The 22750-nt window shown below is 36.7% G+C and overlaps 1 protein-coding gene across 3 annotated transcripts in view; it reads left to right on the forward strand.

Moving 5' to 3' along the window:
* The window catches only part of CRIM1 (cysteine rich transmembrane BMP regulator 1), a 177236-nt gene that overhangs the window by 78064 nt on the left and 76422 nt on the right, over nt 1-22750 (forward strand). Inside the window, exons 3-4 of one of the 3 annotated variants that reach the window (XM_063391002.1) lie at nt 4632-4874; nt 14125-14245. The exons of 1 other annotated variant lie outside the window; for it this stretch is intronic. In XM_063391002.1, coding sequence (XP_063247072.1) covers nt 4632-4874; nt 14125-14245 — 364 coding nt within the window. The remainder of the gene's footprint in view (nt 1-4631; nt 4875-14124; nt 14246-22750) is intronic. One more of the 3 variants, XM_063391003.1, reaches the window with a different exon arrangement.

The following is a 22750-nucleotide window of genomic DNA, read 5'->3' on the forward strand; positions in this document are numbered from 1 at the left end:
TTCCCCCTAATAACTTTGTACGGTCATGAGAAGTATAATTTTAAAAATACATTGTAGCTTTTGATATGGAGAAGCTGTGTGACAAAGTTCTGGGTCTATGGCTGTTGTTTTATGACAGTCACTTTCTAAAGTTAATTGAAAAAAAAAACCCAAATCCATATCTTGATTTATTATGTATATTATTCTATGCTTTGAAGGTTGTTCTCCTCCCCTTCATGTACTTTATAACAAATATGCTGTGGTTGCAATGAAAGGTCAGTTTGAATGTTGTTATAGCTCATCTTCTGAGATGCTCAACCTTCCTGTGCACTTCTGAGATGACAATAAGAAACTTTTTTTGAGACATCCTAACTTTTTAAGTGAATGATGCCTGTTTTAATAATAACGCACACAGTGCATTGTATCTTATTTAGCTATTATTTTTCAATTATACATTGTAACTTAGGTTATTGTTAATAATTGTAGGGTGTACTCTCTCATGTGCTCAATAACAGCAAGTCCTTCTTGCAGGCTCATAGCAAAGCACAAGTAAGCCTGAACCTTCAGACCTACAGAAAGTAAAGTTTATCTTGAAATGAAAAACTTATACCAGTAGTAATTTATATCTAAACATAACACTGTCACTGGTAAACTGAAGACCTTTATTTGAAATTGTCTCTGGAGTTGCCTTTTGGAGTAGGGATTAAGTTTGTTTCCAAGGATAGAAGTCTTGTTTGGAATTCATCAAAATGTTAGTTTTCCTGTTTGGATTGTGTTCAGTTTATAAGAGTGTTGTATTTCTAGCTACATTTCTGAATTTCTTAAGAAAATTGTCTGCCTCGGAGTAGATAGTTTGCTAAAGCTTGATTGATCCAGACTCTTGCTTTATCTCTGTAGAGATTCTTTGTTGGCTCAGGCTGCTGAGATGTCAGGGATACCAGAATGCTCCAAGCTTCGGTGGTGTTTGATGAAAGCCTATAAAGAGAACATGTCCCACAGAGAAACCTCATCAGAAAACCAACCAATATTTTCAGTTCCTTGTGTGGCTATTTGAAATGCTGCTTTTTTGAACATAAAGGCAGCACTTGCAGCCAACTATGTTTTTTTCTTAGTGAGTTGTTGGTTGTCTGTTCGAACTTCTATGGAAAGCTTGATGGATGCATCCCTGAAAAATGATTGTTTTCCTTATTAATGGTAGGAGTATTTTTTTAAGGACATACTGAAATGCGATTAAGTTTTATGCTATAGCAATTTTACTGTCTCTGCATCCACTTAGGGTTGTATAAAATTCTTCTTGAGAAGGAATTTGCACTATGAATGAGAACAATGTGACACATGTATCTTGCTGAGTAATCTGTTTGTTAAGATGCCCTATTATTCAGGAATATGTATATATTTGCTGTACTAACTTTTTTTCATTGTGAATCATATATATATAGTCACATCCATAGTTCTCACTTTCCTGAAAAGCCTAATTCTTTAAGTTCACCACAGTGCTTTGAAAAATGAAGTTCTCCTGTTTCTGGACACACATCATATTTGTTTATATTCTCTTTATTATCAAAATGGAGTTTAAGCCCTGATGCATTGTTTGACTGTGAATAGATTGGCAAGGAAGAACATGATTTGTGTAATAGGCAGTGGCTTAAAACATCCAGAGGACAGGTTGGTGCTTTGTAGTGTATGTGTCTGTTTGACAGAGACGCAGTAGGCTCTTGTGAATCCACTTTGGTCTGTTGAGAAGCTGCTTTGAAGCAGTCTGTATGTTGTGTAAAAGGGGCAAAGTAGCAGAAATAGCCCTGGTGAGTGATTTCTGAGGGTTTTTTTGTGGAATGCAGCTTGGTATTACTCTGTTTTCTGTCTTAAGGCTGTTGGTGTATTTTTAGTTATTTTGTTCTTACACGGTTTTTTTAATGTTCCTTTTGTAAGGGGTAGAAGTGTTTGTTAATAAAGGAAAAAAAAGCTATTAAACAGTTCTTGTTTGATGAAATCTTAAATAACTGTATCAATTGGAATTAAATCAGGAATTCTGTTAAAGCTGTGACATTTATGGCTGTATTAATGTTTGTAATTTATTTTGAGAACAGATTAAATTTTGATGCATTCTTTGAAGAAGTAATGAAAAGGTAGAACTAGTTTAGTGTAATGAATCTCTGTGGATAGAGATTTTGTCATTTGATGAGATAACAAGAAGAAAAACCTTGAAACTTTTCTGAATGGTTGCTTAGAAATAATGTCTTTTATCCAAACTTGGTGTCAAAATGAGGAAATTTTACTGAAATGCAGTAAAACTGAACTCCCATCTTCTTACATTGCAGTGAATTCTGGACGTGGAAAGCAATTACACTGGCATGATTAAAGCTTTAAGTAGCATTTAGTAATGCTATACCTGGAGCTGCTGGATTTTCATGTTTTAGATAACAATTATGTTCAAGGAAACACTTTATATACTGCTGACCACATATTGTTTTAGTCAGTAGCTGCTTTCCATAAAGGAAAGCAACATCTAAATCAAGAAACAAATCGTGACATGGTCTGCAAAACGTTTCTTAACCTGCTTTTGACTGTGCTGTGGGCTAGAGTTTGGGAAGCTGAAAGATAATTGTCTATTGGATGATCCAGCTTGCGTGAATATATTTGACCTTTCTGTTGCTCAGTTGCATTTGTGTATTGGAAAGGGAATGTTTCAGCATGTACATCGTTTGAGATGTAATTTGGAAGCACAATATTTGCATGACTATTAATAAGGAGTTATTAGTAGAGCTTTGTGTGTTTGTTTATTTTTTGGGACTGTGAAGTACAAAGTAATAGTGACATTGGATTAAGAAAACCTTTGGTTTATAAATACCTTAGTGGTGTTACATTCCCTGGTATTAAAATGTAAGCGTGTCTTTGCAAGGTGGTAGTTGGGTTTAAATTATTTCCTCTGAAAATAATGCTGGCTTTATGTAAGAGTCCTGTCAGAGTCTGTAACCTTTAACTACATTGAACATAATATTCTAATGTGGATAAGACTATCAAAAATACTGAATGAATATTTCATAAAAAATACTTGTCATGGTTCTCCATTTTAAATTTCTGTCTTCTATTGCTTGTGATGCTTCTTACATGTTGATAGTGATGTCCTTGTTTTCATATCATTGCTAGGTGATCTTACCAAAACTCCAGTAGTAGACTTTGCATTGGTCTTCAAAAATTATACATCTAGAGTCCTGAATAGTCTGAATTCAAACAGTTTGATGTGCATTTATGACAAACCTTTCCTTTGGGAAAGTTAACCAAATTGGTCAAAAATAGTTTTTATTGTATTTGACCAATTGCATTGCTCAAATTTTATTTGTATTGAGTTATCTAAGCAGTCCTTAAGGAAATGCTTATCTTCATATAGATACATGTATGTGTGTAAATGCTGTCAAGTGAAAAAGAGCAGGTCAGCTTTAAAAAATTTTCATAATTCAAAATATTTCCATGAGAGAGATTGCATGAGAATGGGATTATCTATTAGTCTTAAAAAATTGGGATGCATAATGCTAGGGCACATAAAGTAATGAACAGCGGGAATTTAAGGATCATCATGAGTACAAGTGGTCTGTCAAGAGCCTCTCATGAGTATGTGCTTTAAAGGCTGCTACTGAAACAGTTCAATCGCTTCTCTGTGCATGTTGGGCAAACATGCAGCAGAAAATGAAAATAATTTTGAAAGCTAGAATGTCAAGCCTTTTATTATATCCATAAACTAAAGGCTATCAGTAAAATACTGAAACTACTGTGTTATCTATTATTTATAGAGCTCTCTGCAGAGAACCTATGTAACTAGTAATGTTCTGTCTGAACAATGTGTTTAATAAAGCAGATAAGAATCTAAACATAAGGGTAGGTTTGAAAAAAACATTGGTCTTAAAAATATTATTTAAAGTTTTAGGCAAAATACATATCTAGTCAAAGCTGTTTTAAAGATAGATGAAAATAGTAGGATTTTTAACTGTAAGAAAAGAGCTATAATGCTATCTCATAGCACGTTTAGGTTAATAGTCTTTGATGGTTGTAAGAAAAAACATAGTACATGAAGGAATCACAGAATATCCTGAGTTAGAAGGGATGCATAGGGATCAGGACCATAGTCAAACCTCTTATCTCTTAGTATTCAAGCTGGTGAAGTATGTAGGAACAACACTTGTAATGTGAATATTGGAAGTGTGTACAGGAAAAATCCTCTTCTGCTAATGTATTCAAATATGCTAGCTGTTGAACATTTAACTTGCTTTTTGAATATGTGAGAACTCAGTTCAGATTAATAAATCAATCCATTTAAATCAGTCCATAATGGAAGCTCTTAGGAAACTGAAGGAATAGGTGTGAACATCAGGGGTGACATGATATAGCAAGTTGTTTCTCAACATCCTGGCCGAATTTAAGTTCACAGCTCTACTTGAGGCTCTGAATTAGAAATTTCGTAAAAGATTTTGTAAGACACCTAGCATTTTGCAAATACTGTAGTTTTTAAAGGGTATTTGATAAATTTTGCTGATCAGTTCATAAGCAGCTGTTTCCTTTTTTATTGCTTTGAAGAGAGGGAGCTTATCTGAGTTTATCTTTACAACTTCAGTGTTTTATTGACACTTATGGCATGATGATTTTTCTCTCCCTTTCAGAAGAGAAGCCTGATTGCTCCAAGGCCCGCTGTGAGGTCCAGTTTTCTCCTCGATGTCCAGAAGATTCCATCTTGATTGAAGGCTATGCACCTCCTGGTGAATGCTGCCCACTCCCAAGCCGCTGTGTGTGTAATCCTGCAGGCTGCTTGAGGAAGGTTTGCCAGCCTGGCTATTTGAATATATTGGTTTCTAAGGCATCAGGAAAGCCAGGGGAATGCTGTGATCTCTATGAATGCAAGCCAGGTAAAAGTAGATACAATTTCTTTTCCCATTTTTCAATTTTTTCTGTCTGACAAGCAAAATAGTCTATATAATTGCATCCAATAAGGCCTATAGAGCCTCTAATTTTTTCTGATTATTCTTGAAAATTAATTATTATATGTAGGCAATACCCATTAAAAAAAAGATAAAAATATTATTGTAATTTTTACTTGCTTTTTTCTTTAGACAGTAATTTAAACTGAGCAGCACCTAGTGAGAATATTGCATTTCTGTAAATGCTACTAGTGCAAGTGGCATACTTTATATATTGATTAGATTATACAGAGGTTTTTCATAGTAGAAATACATTGTGCATGGACAGGGAATTAGGATTTCTGCTTTAAGATTTCTCTAGATGATGAAGTGTTGACCCTTGGAAATTGCAGAGCAAAAAGATTATGGAGGGGCATACGAAAAAACTGTACAACATTTTCAATATTTACTCATCTTCCATTTCATGAGAACACAAATCACCCTTCCTTGTGATTTATTATTCCAAGTGAAGTGGAAGATGTAATTCACTCTTGGATCCAGGCTTTGGCAAGATAAATAGTCAAAACGGAGGACTGAAAGCGAGCATATAAAATTATATAATCCAAAACATTATATGCAAACAGTTTCAAGTGTACTTAAACTGTGCCTTTCCTATGCTTGTTTAACATTTTCTTAAATCTTCCACAGAAGACTGTACAGTCTTTCTATCTTCTAGCGCTTCTCTTTGTGTTTTTTTCCTAATATTCAGTGCAAATCTGTATGGAAATATAAGCAAACTTTTTTGTACCCTGTCCTGAGTAGTTGGTGAACAAGTCTTTACTAGAAATTTTTGCTCTGGAACATTTTGTAAACCATGAGCTTCTTTCATCTAGAATTAGCTGTAATTTCTTGTGACATGGTCTTTTCAGACTCCTCCCTGATTATGTTTCCCTTCTATAAGTTTTTTTCAGTTAGTCCACACTTTAATATGTGGTATCCAAAAGCAGACTAATATTTTGGGAGAGTCTTCATCAGCACTAAATACTTTAGAATAATTGCCTTCTGTTTCTCATGCAAAACTTAAAATAAGATTTTAACTGTTCTGCAAGAGGTATTTCTAGTTGGTGAACTGCTGTGATGTCAGGATCTTTCTGTAGTATGTCTGCTACTGAACATTTATTTGTACATTTTAATTCCTCCTATATACTTCAATTATGCCTTTACTGAATTTTGTCTTGCTGACTTTGGATCATTTATCATTTTCAAAAGAAATTTTAGCTCTGATCTTGTCCACCCAAGTATTATTTGGATTTCCATCTTGTAGTTGTCAAATAAGTCCATCCAGACTTCCCCATGGAAATTACATCTTGAAAGCTGTTTTCAACTTGTTAGTTTTACAGAATCTTCGAATTAAATGTGATTCTCTATCACATTAGTGAATTTATGTAACTCTGTATTGTTTTCTGAAGTGATTTGTATTTTTTTGCTGTAGAGAGTTTTAAGATAAGTAATAAGTACATGGGACTAGAAAAATGAAGGTGTGTGTTAGGAGGGTGGAAGAGCAGGGGCTTTGAAAAGATGGGGAAAGGAAAGAAACTAGCAGGATTTAAGGGAAGCGTAGAGCTCTGCAAATGGGGGTTAGAAATGGAGAGACCTGTTGTGGAGGGTTGAGTGCCCACTAGAATTATTTACTTTTTTTCTGCTGTGAGATAGGATTAGGAGGAAAAACAAAGCAGGTTCAAACTTTAAAGGGTATAGAGAAAGCTTTATTAACAAAACTATAAGAGGGGAAAAAAATTCAATAAGAAAAAGAATAAAATCTTTAAAACACTTTTTCTGCGCCACCAGCTCCTTTACTTTCTCATTGATGACGTGCAGAGACAAAACTTAGAAATTAGGTCAGTTTACCACCTCTAAAAATAGCCTTTCATCAGTTCTTTTAGAGAAAGAAGTCTCTTTTTCTATGCCATGGAAACTTCTCCACAAGAAAAACAGTTCTCTTATGGCTTCAATTCCCACAAATAGCTGCTGCCTGGAATCTGCATTTCTGAAGTCCCTCCCATATTATGCAGCTTTTCCACAGCTGCATTATGGGCCATGTAAATTCGTGGGGTACCATTTTAAAGATGAGCAGTTCAAAAGCAAAGGTTCTTTTCATCTCTGTCTGTGATAATTTTTATGTCTGGGAACAGAGGTCTTCTTCTCTTCCTGAGGGCAGGTCTTCATCTCATCTCTCTCTCTGTTCAAACTTCTCATAAGAAAACACCTAATTCAACATTTATTTGCTTTAACACAAATGCCTTTGCTCATATCTGCAGTTTGAACTCTCTTCATCTCCCCATACGTCTTCCACAACTTAAAGGGATATTTGAGTATATTACAGTCCATCACCATGGCTTTACAAAAGAATTTCAGCCCAAGACTAGGGATCTTCTCATTCTCCTGTCATCTCAGACTTGACTCCTCCTTCACTGACCTTGATGTCTTCATATTGTCTATATACGTGTCTTCACTCTGTCCTTTTCTCTCACTCAGAGAGGATTCAATTCTTTGCAAGCTTCATCTGTGCAAGGAAAGAGCTAATATCTCACCCGAGGCCTGCAGAGATCATGACGGTCAATCTGTGGTAGACTCAGGCCATGTTGGGGCTGTGCCGGGACCTTGGGGGATTTAGCTGCATTCAATTCCACTTCTCTGCACGGCTGCAGCGCTGCTCCTGTGGGGGAGAATCCGCTAGGATCTCAGCAGGAGCTGCGCCAGGCCCAGGGGCCACGGGGTGCAGCGGGGCCAGCCCCGCCTGTGCCGTTACCGCTTCCCAGGCTGGAGGGAAAGAGAGCCTCTCCCGGGGTTTATTGATTTTTAATGTGTGTGCACAGAGACGTGTCCAGCTTCCTAGTGGTTTAGCAAGATGTCAGTATTCAAAACTAGTCACTGATTGGTTTTGTCACAGCGTTTCTTAAAAAAATCACTTCCGTGGGTGGCTTCTCTCCTCACTGAATATCAATCAATGCAAAACCAGCACACCTGGTAATAAACACTGCATCTTCGGAGTCTGACTTGGTATCCTGAAGAATTGTAGGCAAGAAGAGTTAGAGAGGAACTGACCTATGTGAATTACTACTGAAATGCCATGTTGCTAGAAAAATATGAGTAAAGGGCAGAGTAAAGCCTGGGAGGTTGGTGTTCATGCAGAGACTTTTGTGGGGCTGATGTCATCAGCTTTACAGGAAGTAAACTTGTCAACAGGTCTATGGAGTTACGGCATTGAACAGAGAAAACTATTTTTCCATTATGTGCCACAGACCTAAAAACTTAAATCCTGTGAGTAATGCTTCCAAAACACTCTTCCTGCACCTCCATGTCTGCCTAACCAGCCTCAATAGAGGTTTTGCACCAGCAAGGGCTTTCTAGTGGAAATAAAGCTGGGAGGACTACTTTCTATGACAGCAGTGCTACTTTATGCCAAGATAAAGTGCTCGTGTAATTAAAGCATAAATTGTGTTTATTTTTGTTCCTGAAAAAAAAAATCACTGCTCCCTGGTTTACTGCAGCATTTGAGTTGGGAGCCTTCAGCTGAGACCTGCCTGTGTTCAAGTGCTGTGTTTGGCACAGTGGAGTTAGTGAAAGGAAAATAGAAAGCGTTTCCTTAACACTAAATGCTGGAATAAAAATAATGTATTTCATTTTGAGATCCGCTTCCTCTTCTGCCCCTTTTACTTTAGGAATACAGTTGAAGGCATTGGTACTCAGTTAAAACGAATACTGAAGAAACTTAGTAGCTTAGTCACACATATCTCTTAACCTCCAGTTTAATTGCTTTAAATGTTCTTGCTCCACCAAGCATCTCATCACAGTTGTGGCACCTACTGAGAACTGTAGGAGAAGGGAATACAGGTGACCTTATCCCTGATAAGTAACAGCTCTGTTAATTACCCAGTACAGCCTTACCCTGATGAGTCACAGTTATATCCAATAAGTGTGATAAAAGGGAGGGGGTTAGCTGGTGAGGGATTTCGCATAGAGGACTATGAACATGGGGATCACGAAGACGAAGGATCCTGGGAAGAGAGAATCACTGCTGTGAGGTCAGTCTGGGTCTGCAGTCACAGCCTGTTGTTGGAACCTGCAGTCACAGTCTAGCCAGGTAAAAGCCTGCAGTCAGAATATGCAAACTGATACATTCAGTCATAGGTTAGTGGGAAATAACCAGCAGTCAGAGGCTGCAAGGGAATCCTGCAGCAGGAGCTTGCTGCAGCTGGAGTCAGTGAAGACTTGGAATCAGGATGGCTGAGCTGTAAAGAGGAATAAACCAGGACCCTTTTCATTCTGTGACAAACAAGAAGTCTTTGTCTTGGCTCATTTCTGCCCTCTAACAAGAGGACTGCTGCAACAAGAACAAATGCATCATGCTCATTTTTTTACTGTGGTTGCAAAGCTCAGAGATGAGATAACCCTAGTTTGGTTCCATAAGCAACCTGTTTTATTCCTACAAGATGTGTGTAACTGTCCATTCACAAGTAGAGAATTTAGTCTATGTGGATTGAATATAGTTTTAAGCTGAGGATTGCATTTCTCAAAATGTATTTTCAAAATTTTTTTTCTCTTAAAGATAGTTTGAATGAGCAATCTCAAATGGAACTGCATAATGTTCTAATAGCAAAAATAAAAATAACCTAAAACAAGATTTGTGGGAACGTATGTGCTAAACCACTATAAACAAGGACGTTTTTAAAATCATGTTTGTTTATTTAAAGAATTTGAGTTAAAATCTAAATTAAAATATATTTTGCTGAAGTTGAAAGGAACTCTAGCTGTCACTTCTGAATATAACAAGCTAAATAGTTTACTCTGGCAGTTGTCCAAGTTTGTTGTACCTTTTTTGATAATTTTTGTTGTTGTATATGGTGCAATGGAGAGTGTCATCTTTTAGTTTCTGACATCTTTGGGAAAGCATTGGGAAATGTCTGCCATGATAGACGTGTAACCTGTGTTGAAAAGACCACTCATTTGTTATTTTTTCAGAAGTCTTTTTGGCAGAGATTTCATTCACTCATCTCCAGCATGGCCTGAAAATTACTTATTTTTTCCTGTACCAAATATTGGTTTAAACTTGACTGAAAAGAAAATGTTATTGTTTGCCTTACTTCTTTGGGGAATTCTGTGCAGTGGGCTTGATGGAAAGTCTGAGATCAGCAGCATAATGTAGTAGGTAATGTTTAATGAGGCACAGGGAAGTAGCTTGTGCTCCACCCTGATACAGCTTCAGCATTGAAAATCAGGTCTGGAGCTCATACCATCTTGCACTAAGGACAAGGGTCAGCAAAATCAAGTTTTTATACACAGCTCAGAGAAATAGAATTCTATAATGTTTTCCTTTTATCCTCTGTTACTTACAGAAAAGTACTTACATTGTTTTATTGGATAATCTGTTAAAAGCTTACGTTGACGGAACTTGAGATAGGAGTGGGAAAGGATTGGACAAAAAAAGTGAGGAAGAATTACAGATGCATTTCTAATGGAGCTGGAGAAATGGCTTTTAAGTTGTCAGTGAAGGTGAGGGAGGGGGAAAAATCGGCAAATGTAGAGATCCGTGTTGGGAAATATCTGGGATAGGGCAGTTAAGTAAGTGATTGAGGCAGTGATACAGCTGTATTGAAGGTCTGGGAGTGCTGTGGTTGTATGTAATATGTTCTGAAGTGTCATGGAATGTAAAAAGGATGATGCCTTGCCATGGAGAGATATTTCCTTTCTACTTCTCCCATGGCAGACAATGTGACTACCATTGTGTTGCATTGTTCATGAGGAACCAGTTGAAATGCATCTGAACTGAAAGAAGAGGATGTCATGTATTCTTCCATGCTGTAAAAGCAGACTGTGTATCCTTGTACTGAACCCTCAGAACTTTGCAGCTTTTGAAACCTTAACCTGTACTGAGCCACTGTTTCATCAGAAATGCAAATACTGACTTGCTCCTTCACCGTTAGATGCGTAGGTATTTATTTAGATCTTGCCCTGAACTGTACATTGTTTTAGTTGAAAAGCCAGCCGTTTAATTAATTGAAATATGTAAAGGTGAAATTTAACACACTGAATATACTTTGTTAGCTTACTCTCCTAGAAAGTTTTAGTCACCTGGTTTCATTAGTGGTTTTAAAACCTTTGGTTTTGTAGTCTACACAGGAGGTAGCACATTACTGCAGATATGTCAGGGCCTGCAACTGTGGCAGGGTTTCTGCTACATTCTTGTGGAAAAGTGGTGACTCTCAGACGCTTCTATATGCAAATTCAGTACATGAGAAAATTCTTGAAGACTTTTAAGCAAAGGTTGATTGGGTGAATCTTCACTGATAGTAAATTGGAACATATTTATGAGTTCCTGAAACCATAGATTTGTCAAACTGTATTTAAAGCTTTAAGTTTCTATGATAAACAAAAACAGTTAGTTTAGAATAAGATATATAACAACAGTTTATAATAAACTGTTCATGAAATGTACACATGTTAGTTATTGGAGTCACAGTAGGATGTGAAAAGAAAATTAAACAGTCAATGGCAAATGTTTGCAGTCTTATTTTTCAGAAGAGTACTGCAGCCAATCTGGGAGATACCTTTTAAATGAAGAATCCAATTACAGGCTGTTCTGTAGCCTCTGAATATTTTCAGCTTAGCTATAAGTTTATGTCAATACTTTTTCCAGTTTGAGAAACTTGTTTAAATCTGAAAGCAAATAGGAACTTCTTTTCCTTTTTCAAATATTTTTCATTTCTTATCTCTCTTCACCTCTCTCCTGTGAGGAAACTGAGAGAGATGGGACTGTTCCACCTGGAGAAGAGAAGGCTCAGGGAAGATCTCATCAATGCATATGAATACCTGAAGGGCGTGTAAAAACAGAGCCAGGTTCTTTTCAGTGGTGCCCAGTCATAGGACCAGAGAGGAGAGAAGCACATAAAGAGACACAGGAGGTTTGCTCTGAACATCAGGAAGCACTTTGCACAAAAAGGGTTGTGGAGGCCAGTGGACCAGTTACTAATGCAGATACTCTCTCTTGAAGAGAGAGCAGCCCCTAAGCCCCTAGGCTTCAGAATTGTGTTAGCTCCCCTGAGAGAGTAACCCTAGGGGACTGCTCTCACCCTTGTGGTGACCACGTGTGTCACCGCCATGAGGCTTTGTGGCTCATATGTTAATCTGTTGTCCCTCATTGATTGTTTTCCGACTTTCTGGTTTTTACCTTACCCAATTGGACCATTTTCAATCCTTCCCCTGATTGGTTCTTTCCCTCCTGCCTCCTTTTTACCCTACCTGATCGGTCTATTTTTGATCCTCCCTCTGATTGGTTCATTTCTCAATCCTCCACCCGATTGGCCAAGCTGTGTAACCCCGCCCCCTGGCTTACCTATATAAGTTCATGCTCTTGCTGGTTCTCTGGGTCTTCACCACTGGACCCCTTTGAGGAAGCAGCAGAATAAAGGCTCTGAGGAACCTCCAGACAAAGACCCCATCTCTCCTTTCGCATCGCCCTGAGGGTTCAGCTCACAACTGAGCTGAAATCACTAGGCTGAGCTGAAATCACTAGGCTGAGCTGAAATCACTAGGCTGAGCTGAAATCACTAGGCTGAGCTGAAATCACTAGGCTGAGCTGAAATCACTAGGCTGAGCTGAAATCACTAGGCTGAGCTGAAATCACTAGGTGGTTGCAGACGGGCCTGTGCAACCAGGTGTGTCCTTTTCAGGAGGTTTCACTGACCACCACTGCCCACTGCAACAGAGGGTGACTGGGCATTGACGAAGTTTTCCCAGAGAGGTAGTGGAGTCTCCGTCCATGCAGATACTGAAAAAGCACCTGGGTATAATCCTGGGTGGACAGATCTACATGGCCTGGCTTGGAAACCTCTAAAAGGTCCTGTCCTACCTCAGCTGTTTTATGATTATCTAATTATGTAATAATAAAGATTAAAAAAATCTATTTGCATAGTCTTAACTTGGGGGTTGTTTGTAATGCTTTTGAAGTTTGTACATGATTAAAAATTACAGACAGGGCTGCTTTTCAGTATTAGTGAGCCATGTGCTATTGCACTGTAACCACTGCAATGGAGATATGCAGAGCAGATGAAATTCTGAGACTGATGTCTCGTGATGACAGAGTCAGTTATTGCTATGTACCACTGAGGATCAAGCTTGGAAAAAAAATGGCCCTTTGAGGGCTGTGAGCTCTTGCAAGAAGTGTGGGTAGCATTGTCAAGCTGCTTTAGTAGTTCAGTCAGCCACTGTGATAGTGTCAATGTTGCAGTGACGTTTAATCAGTAATCACGGATATCGTACTCCATAATTTGCAGTCTGGTAACATTCTGTTCATGCTGCTTGATCAGTCCAAAAGAAGCTAATTTTCTTTGAGCGGGAAACCTGTTTTATTCTGCAGTTTCTTAGTATAATTATGAAAAGGCATAGCAGATACACATTACCTGAGCTGGTAGTGTTTGTTACCTGGAAGATTTAGTACCAAAAAAAGAGAAAGATGTGTTTCAGCTTTCCTGAGTACGTTAGAACATTAAATATTTATTTAGCCTGGTTTGGGTTTTTTTCTTTTGCATTTCTAGACATTTGTTGCTTTCTAAAAACTGTCAGTCAGTCTTTCTCGTTAAGTAGAGTTCTTCATCTCACTAATGAGGAAAGATTTGTTAATTTGCATTTCATTTTTGCCATATGTAAATATACAAACAAGACAACCTAATAAAATAGTCTTTTAAAATGTGCTGTACGCATATGTCTATATATAACTATCTATATATGTATCTATAGTATATGTGCAGATATATAGATATGTGGATATATATCTATACAGCTATATATGTAGTCTGTGTGTGTATATACACATAAATATACACATATATGTATATTGTATCCCTTTTTAAAAATTCAACAGTGAATGGTTTACTGTTTTAAAAGCTGTGGGGAATATATAGTCTTCATAACTAGGGCACTTCCATATTCACAGTTGTAATGATTGTATAGGGTTGCCTGTCTAACTTACGTAAATTATTTTATTAACTAATATCAGTTCAGTTGCTTCCTTATAATTTAAAAAAATGAATCTTAAAGAGAAAGGGAGACTTTTTGTAATGTTACCTAGCAAGCATGCATTCACTGGACAGGTTTTGTGACTCAGAAGGCTGATGCATAGGTGGTTCCTTATGAGGAAGTAATTCGCAGAAAGCTTCGAAAGCATGAATAAAAGAAATGTTCTTCTTCCCTTCCTCTGTAGTGTTCAGTGTGGATTGCAGCACAGTGGAATGTCCTCCTGTTCAGCAAGTTGTTTGCCCCCTGGATAGCTATGAAACCCAAGTCAGGCTGACGGCCGATGGCTGCTGCACCCTGCCCACAAGGTTGGTGTCTCGATGGCTCGGTACTTCTGACTTGTTCTTGACAGTTCAAGCACTGTAAATACTGGATAATAATGCCTGTGACAATAAATGCTGGTGCTGAATGAAAGCTCTGTGAAGTAGGTTGTATCAGTCTGATGGAAATACAGACTCTTGTATTTTTAAAGCAGGCAAAAACGTCGTCACGGTACAGGTGCGTGAAGTTGGTTTCTGCTGAAATTATTTGAGGAGTTTGCATCTCTAGATTGACTTTCAGTTAATTCAATTAATTTTGCAAAAGTTAACTTTTGAAGGTGTTTGATGGTAAGGATTTAATGATGGAGATGACAGAAGACATGCTAGAAAAAATCTCATCTAGTTAAAGGAGAAAAAAAATCTACTCCTTTGTATGTGGAAGACCACTGTCTTCCATACAAAAAAAAAGAACTCTGGAATTGTAAGGGAATAGAAATTTTAAGTACTTGCTTGCATTTTACTTCTGTTGTTGTTCAAGTAGGTTTAACTTACTGTGATTAAAAAAAAAAACAGTTTTAGAATTAGTTTTATTCCACAATTATGCACCACTGTTTGAGTTGGTGTTTTTACAACAAATTTCCCAAGACCTGATTCATGAATAGGCCAAATAAATACATATTCAAGCAAAAATTAACATAAATGAAAAAAATCTACACCAAAAAGAAAGTTTTCCTTGTAGATGTAACTAATTGGCTTACCTAGTGGAAGGTCTTCGCAGCCATAGAATATTGTCATGTTCTGAGCCCCTTGTATGAAGCAGTAAAAAAGTTGCGAAGAATTCAGAAAGTAGATGATGACAAAGATTGTATAATCAAGGTTGTTCTCTTTTGGGGTACCCTTTGGATGCACATTTACTAGGGCATCTGCTTTAGAAGTGTTGTTTCCGTGGCATATGTGAGTCTTTTATTGCATGGAGAATCAAAGACCTTTAATAAAATTAGGGCAGGAAAAGAGATATGGAAAATATCCTTTAATGCTCTAATCCTACTTCTTAAAATTTAAAAATATATCTAAACTTGACAGGTTTCATTTGTAATTGTAGAATACTGATAGTAGTCTTCTTATTAGCCTTACTCAGTGAATTCTACAAATGTTACTTAATTCAGAATTGTTTTCTGAATTTTGTATACCAGAACACGGTATGGATTCTAGTGTGCTCCATTTGTTCTTTGACATATCTTCTGTAAACTTTCTAGGAACTGCAATCATGTATTAGTTCAGAGCTGACCTGGCTAGCTGGGACTGTGCAGGAGTCTGCAGATTTTATACAGTCATCATACTGCCATTGTTGCAAATATAGCTCAGCATGTTCAAGACAACTAGAATAAAATGCTACTAAGGACTGTATTCAGAAAGATAGATTATAAAGTCAAAGAAGCAGCCATAGATTAATATTTCATAAATTTAGAGTGTAGATTAACACTTAGTAACATTGATACATTAGAAAGATGAATGGTACATTCTTACTTCCAGATTTGTTTCAACTTATTGGATTAAAAAGTGATACATAAGCCAAATTATTTTGGTTTCACAAAAGTAAAATTATGTTCTATTTTTATGCAGTCTAATATAACTTGTGGTTTGATTTTTCTAGTGCTTGGACGAAGGGAATGAAAAATAGCCACTTTATTCTTTGTCAGTGATAACTTCAGTGTTCCTTCTACCAGGAAATATAGAGTACCAAGAAAATAAATCTTCATTTACTTCAGAAAAAATACCAGTTTGAAATATCTTCTATTTCTAGTACACATGTGGGAACTGACCTTAAATAAAACACCTAGAGCAAGCATGTTCTTGAAAGAATCTTTTTATTTTGTAGAGAATGTTTAAAAATAAAGTTGGTTTGCTAAGCACTGACTGATGTCTGAAGTGTCCTTGTCCACGTGTGGCAAGTCAGTGTGAAAAAAGTATTCCCTTCTCCTATGCACAAAGGTCCCAATCGTACAAGCAGGCTTGCCGTGTGTTAATTACTAGATAATTGTGAATTCCTGAGACCTCTTTGAAATCAGTAGTTGTGCATTCCTGGGAGCAGAGTTTAACGAGAGATCAGAGCTAGGATAGATGAGTACTTAGCTCCTGGAGTCTTAGGATCTGATCTTATGATTGAAGGGGGGTTTGTGTTAATACCTCTGCCCTCCTTGATGTATAAAACTGCAAAATACCTCCATAATTGGCATAACCTGGTATGTCTGCAGGCAAGTAGAAACAATTGTAGATGTCTTGTACTCCTCCATTATTTTTTAATTTCATGGTTCAGTCTATGTTGCTGTATGTTGTTATTATGTGGGTTCCTATTTGGATTGCCTTAAATCAGCCAAAGCAACAATACACTTTTTAATGGAGTGGGTGAGAAGGAAAAAAGAAAAACTGAATCTGGCAGCAATATGATCACATAGATGCTTTACATGTTGTGTGCCTGCTAGAAGTATATTTAATTATTTTGATTTTCATATACTACTGTGCTTCTTAAGGAAGGCAGTGCCATAATCATCATTCATGTGCTGTAAGTAAAGATTTTATTTGAAGGGGGGGATAAAGGAACACAGGCATGGGGATAAAGAAAGTTTTTAAAAAATTAGAGGAAAGAGAAATGCATGTATGAAAAGAGAAAACAGAAAGGGAAACAAAGTGCAGTTACTTGGAACATGAAAACTGAGCCATTTGACTTCAGGTTCAGTGTTTCCTCAGATTTGGAGACACCTTTTATATTTGAAGGGTCTCTGTGAGACTTGCATGTCAAAATTTTAGAAGAGTGCAGATTTATGGATGAATGAGTCTACAGTAGGAAAATAGGATGGTTTTCCTTAATTTCAAAATTTCTTAATAAAATATTAAGAATGATGAAATATCAACATTGCCTTTTCTGAGATTCAGTTTAGAATCACCTAAGTGCATATCACATCTCTTTTTCATTGTTAGAATTAAGTTCAAAAGAAGTGACACTGTAATTTTTTAGCATGCATTTGAGAATAATTTATTAAAAGCAGAGATATTGTTCTGTAAGGTCATGGACTTTAGACAGGCATTTAGACTAGATGAAATTGTGGTTTTAAGACTATGAACGCATTGAAGAAACGATGGTCATCTTTTTGATTTACTGCCACTGAAATAAAAGCATAATACAAGCAGAACCAAAAAGCAATTAAAAGGGAGTGTCATGGTTAAGGACAAATGACATGTCACTGAGCTGGTTGACAAGTAGTTGATAATTTCATATACAGTAGGAGCAGATTGACTTTTGCCTCACATCTTGTTTTGGTGTGTTTCTTGTACATAATGTGCTAGGAAAATGGAGATCCTTAAATCTGATGATAAATAGGCATTTCTTTTGTGAGCAAACTCTTGAATGCGTATTCATAACAATGAAAGCTCCTTGAGCAATGCCAGAGGAAAAGTGGAAATAGTAAATGTCTGATACCATAAATTCTTGTTCTTGCACTCAGAGGTTACATTTAATGTTACACTGATTTCTAATGCAGTGGTTCCAACAGAACAGAACATACTGATTTGGCATCAACATCAAAATACCAGTTGCTTCAACTTTCATCAGACTTTTATGAGACATGTATCTTAAATTTCCAGCAATTATGTTAAGAAAACTAAATGCTTGGAAAACAGGAAAACAGCTATTATGTTAGGAAAGCTTAGAACAATCTGTCTCTGGTTTTGGTAAAGATGCTCGCTTCTCCAAGGAGGTTGTTGAACAAAAAATGTATTACAGCTCTCGCAGAAAACATTACTGTAGTTTTTTTTAATGTAAGTTTGTGGTCTTCAAATAGAAAATTGAATGTGATCAATATCAAGTTTATAGAATCTGTTCTCTTCAGATGTTTCCATTTTTTCCTGCTTAAATGAAGTTTCTTCAAATTTTCAGATTCCTTTGGGAATTAATTTTTAAGTGTAAAAATATTTATCAAAATCTGTTTCAATTTTTATCTGGGAAAAATGGAACAGGACAGTGATTATAAACAGCTTATATTTTTATTGCTCACATAGTTTTTGTGTTTCATAAGATTTTTACAGCATATATGGCCTGTTTGGCTAGCTTTGCACCAAACATTGTTGGATTATCTTTTTTTCTTTGTGGCTGTTGTCAGAATAATTTGGAAGTTTAGTCTTTATTAGGTCTCTGCTTCTTGCTACTGTTTTATACCCCTGCTTCTATGCTGTCATCTGTTTCAGATTTGGTAATTTCAAGATTCATTCAGTGCTCTGTTCTCAGACATATTTCACATACACACTCCTCCCCCCTCCCCCAGCTATTCTTGGTCAGTCTTTTAATAAAACCAGATAACTAAGAAAACTTCATAGAGAACAGTGAGATGTTAGCACCATGCCAATACTAAAATCAATAAAACGTAAGTAATTAAATCTGGTTGCCTTGTTATCAGTTCTGAGAAAAATAATGGGAAAACTGATAGAGGGCTGAATCAAGGATTAAAGGATGTAATTATAGCTGGAAGCAGCCAGTGTTGCTGGAATCTGATTTTGTCATCAGAAGATACTAAGCTTGCCTTAAGAACTTGACCATCAGAGTGCCTTCCTTTTCAATTTCTGTCTCCCATCATCACTAGTTTTTTTTTTTTTTTTTTTTTTTCTTTTTTAATTGGATTCTAGCATTAAACAAATAAACAAATGAAAAACCAACTAGGTCTTTTCAATTATTTTTGTCTCACAGAATGTACTTTATAAAATAGAAATGTATCCCCTTCCCCACACTATTTAACATCGAAGGACATTTCCCACACCTCCCTCAGATTTTGGGAGTGACTTGTCTCCATGAGTCAGCATCATTGTCCTTGAGCTCCTTTCAGGAGCTCTTGCAGCATATGCATGCTGGTTTGAATATCTTCCTGATAATATAGGAATATCTATTATAGGAATATATATCCTATAATATTCATATAGGATATAGTAGTATACCTCTGAGAGGAGAGAAGCATCCAGGAGTATGTTCACTAAATCCCAGTAATAAGTTTGCTTCACATACTTCTTAAAAAAGCTGACACCATAATGTTGAATATGTTCTAGATTTGAAAAAGTTCAGAAATAATTGATACATGTTTATCTATCAAAATTTCCAGTGCTTATTTTCTACCTGAGTCCTAGCTTTAAAAAAGCAGTTTCAAGAATGATATGGTGGGATGAGGAGAAGAAAAAGCAATTGTAAGTCAAGCATAACAGGAGCAGATAAATTCTATATGCCAAAAAAGTGATTAAAAGCTTTTTACAGATACAGTCTTGCAAGATTGGAGCCCAAAAGGCTTGGGCCTGGTGAATGAGCAAATGAAGATGCTTTGAATTGGACCATTCACTGTCACTTAGTTACAGATAGCTGAATGACATTACAAATGCAAACCTCTCGGTTGGCTCAAGTAGCATGAAGGAGTAGGATTATATTTGTATTGTTTAGAAGAAAACCTCTGGAAAAAAATTCTGAATGAATTAGTCATAGAATTCCTTTTTCCTTGTTTAATAGTCTTGCCCTGTCATTTTTTCCTTGTGTGGGGCTAAAATGTCTCAGTCTGTGGCTTCTGTGAATGGCAATGCCACCATTTGATCTGCAGTATGGTAAGGAAGTGAAATCAGCTTGGTCGGCAAACCCAAGTGTCAAGTCTCTGGATGATAAAATCTTGTTTTACATTTTCATCATCTGCTAAGCCCCACTGGAGGGTCAGAGGCAATAAATATTTGCATTAAAGATTTACTTAGAAAGCAGCCCAGTTCTTCCCCCCAATTTTTAAATGCTTTTATTTTTATACAGCTCATGAAAATGAGTGATACCTTGATGTAGTAGGAAATATTTTTTTATATAAGGTTTAATTTAAGCTATATCTGGATAGAAATGGAATATAACTTGGAACAGAACTAGACTAGCACTTTCTATCATATTTAATTACCTTTCAATTTATGACATAGTAGGTAGAAGAGTAAATCTACAAAAAATGTACTTCACTCAAAGAATCTTCTTAAGAGAATGCTCTTTTTTGTCTGTCCTGTACTAAAATATATTTAATGTGTGCATTATTTAGCAGTTCTAAAGGCATTAAGGCTAAGTAGCAATCTAGCTCTATAATTTGTAGATACCATTGCTGAATTGGTTTTGATTCCAAAGGAAGAAATTATCTATTTTACTTCGAATCTTTTGTTCCTAATAAAAACTTGTGCTGTCTTAGGCACAATATAGATGCCACTTGAGAAATTCACCATTAGCAGTTTCACTTGCATTTTTCAGAAAACCTGTAGATACCTTAAAAAACATGCTGTCTTCATGTAAGTCAGTTGGAGCAAGGGTCCTGTGGCAGATGATTATGCAAAAATCACACCTCTTTGGAGAGCATTTAAATTTATGTAGAGTTACTGTAGTGATAGGGCAAGGGATAATGGTTTTAAACTAAAAGAGGGTAGATTCAAGTTAGATATTAGGAAGAAAGTTTTCATCATCAGGGTGGTAAAATACTGGAAAAAGTTTCCCAGAGTACAAGTAGGTGCCCTATCCCTGGAAATGTTCAAGGTGAGCTTGGATGGAGCTTTGATTAGCCTGGTCTAGTCGAAGATGTCCCTACACGTGGCAGCTTTTCTATGATTCCATGATTTTTTATTGTCCTAGATGACTTTATTAAGTAAGCAATTGCTTTTACTGTACTTAATCTGCTTTTATGGCCCTTGGACATGTTATTGTATCACATATTGTGTCCACAACATGTTGCAATGTTAGACTTGCCAGCCAGTGTTGCGTATTTCTTGTTACACCGGGGTCTAGGCAATCTAGTGTCAAATACAAAAATCAGCACAGTTCTTTTCTTCTCATTCTGTGTCAGCCACCAGAATCATAACTGAAAGTTTACTGTTTTAAGTTCCCTTTAAAGCTGTTATCAAATATGTTTGCATTGTATTTGAGAACTGCTGTACACAGCTAGTTAGATAATGTTTTTGTTCTGACAGAATCTGTAGAGGTGGCCTCTTGAGTCTCTGATTAACTTTGCACCTACCCCATTTAGTAGGAAGGGTATTGAACCCATTCTGTTCATTCTTCATAGCCTTTTGGCTGTTTCAGATCTTCTCTATGTCATTCCTTGTGATTCTCACATTTGTCTAGATTTTCTTAGGTCTTCCTGTCTTTGGAAGACCTTCATTTTATGATAATATTTTGGTGTTCCATACAGCATTCACCACTTGGATTCCTTCAACGTTCCTGAGAGGACAATCATGATTTTCCAGCAAGTGTAACTTTTTCTTCATTTTCCCCTGTGCCAGTCGCCTCTCTTAAGAAACTTTTGCTGATACAGGGGTCTCCCTTGTATTTGTTCTAGAATTGTAGATCCTTCTCCTCCACCCATCTCATCCTCAAGAATTGGTATCCAAGAGAAAGTGGTTGTGGATCCCAGGTTTTTGTTAAAGGAAGGTTCAGCTGGAACTGTTAAGACCAACCATTGATCCAAGAGTTAATGGTATATTTGCTCTTCCACTGTGAAACTTGTAAAGAAATTTTAAGCCAGATAAATTGAAATGACTCCTAATTTTTATCTACTTTTAGGTGGTGTTTTATGCTTGAAATTAGAATGAGGTTGTAGTGTCTATAGAATTTGAGTTTGTTTCCATTCTTTATAAGCAAGCTGGTGTTTGAACTCTTTCAGCTATAATAAGCTGGTAGATGTCTTTCTGTTTCAATTCTGTTTTCACTTGTCAGTCTAACAATCAGTGTGTACCTTGATCACACTGAGTATTGTTTTTTGTCTTTCTCCTGAGACTTCCCACTGTGTTTTGTTTCATTTATTCTACTTAATCAGCTATTAGCTTGTTTGGAAATTGAATAAGTGATTTAGTTGAGAATCATTTCTGACGTGAACAGCAAATTTCTGTTTGCATCACAGAGATCAATAATGTCTGACTGTTGTCTTCAGACTCGCAGGTGCACAGATGTCTAGGGAGACCCATGTACATAATAAAACAATAGAATTATAATCTGGATGCTTGCATTTTAAAAGGGAAGTAGATATGAGAATTCCTCAGCAGTTTCCAATGATACTTGGGGCAGATGATAATACAAACATACAGAGGTTATATGAAGAGTGTGAAGTTGTGTTTCCACTAGAAAATGGTGGGAAACAACATGTCAGAATTCAACAGCCACAAATTCTGCTTCTTTCTTCCTTCTCAAATTCAGTTACTGAGTAAGTGAAAAGTGGAAGGTTGTGGACCATTTTAAAATAAAAAGTAGTTTCTCACTGCGGTTCTTTGAAATGTCATAGGTGAATTTCAGTCCGGTTTTGACAAAAGCGTTACAGTGCTTGCATGCCTGGTTTCTACTACACAGAAAGGGTCTCATTTATTGAACGGAGTTTTTTGGTCTCAAAACCACTTGGATTTTGGGGCAAATTTTGGTCATTTTTATTCAAGGTCGGGTTGAATGGGACTCTGAGCAACGTGATGTAGTTGAAGATGTTCCTGATCATGGCCAGGAGTGGGAGTGAACTAGACGACCTTTAAAGG

The sequence above is a fragment of the Prinia subflava genome, chromosome 2, assembly GCF_021018805.1.
Source record: "Prinia subflava isolate CZ2003 ecotype Zambia chromosome 2, Cam_Psub_1.2, whole genome shotgun sequence".
Taxonomy (NCBI): domain Eukaryota; kingdom Metazoa; phylum Chordata; class Aves; order Passeriformes; family Cisticolidae; genus Prinia; species Prinia subflava.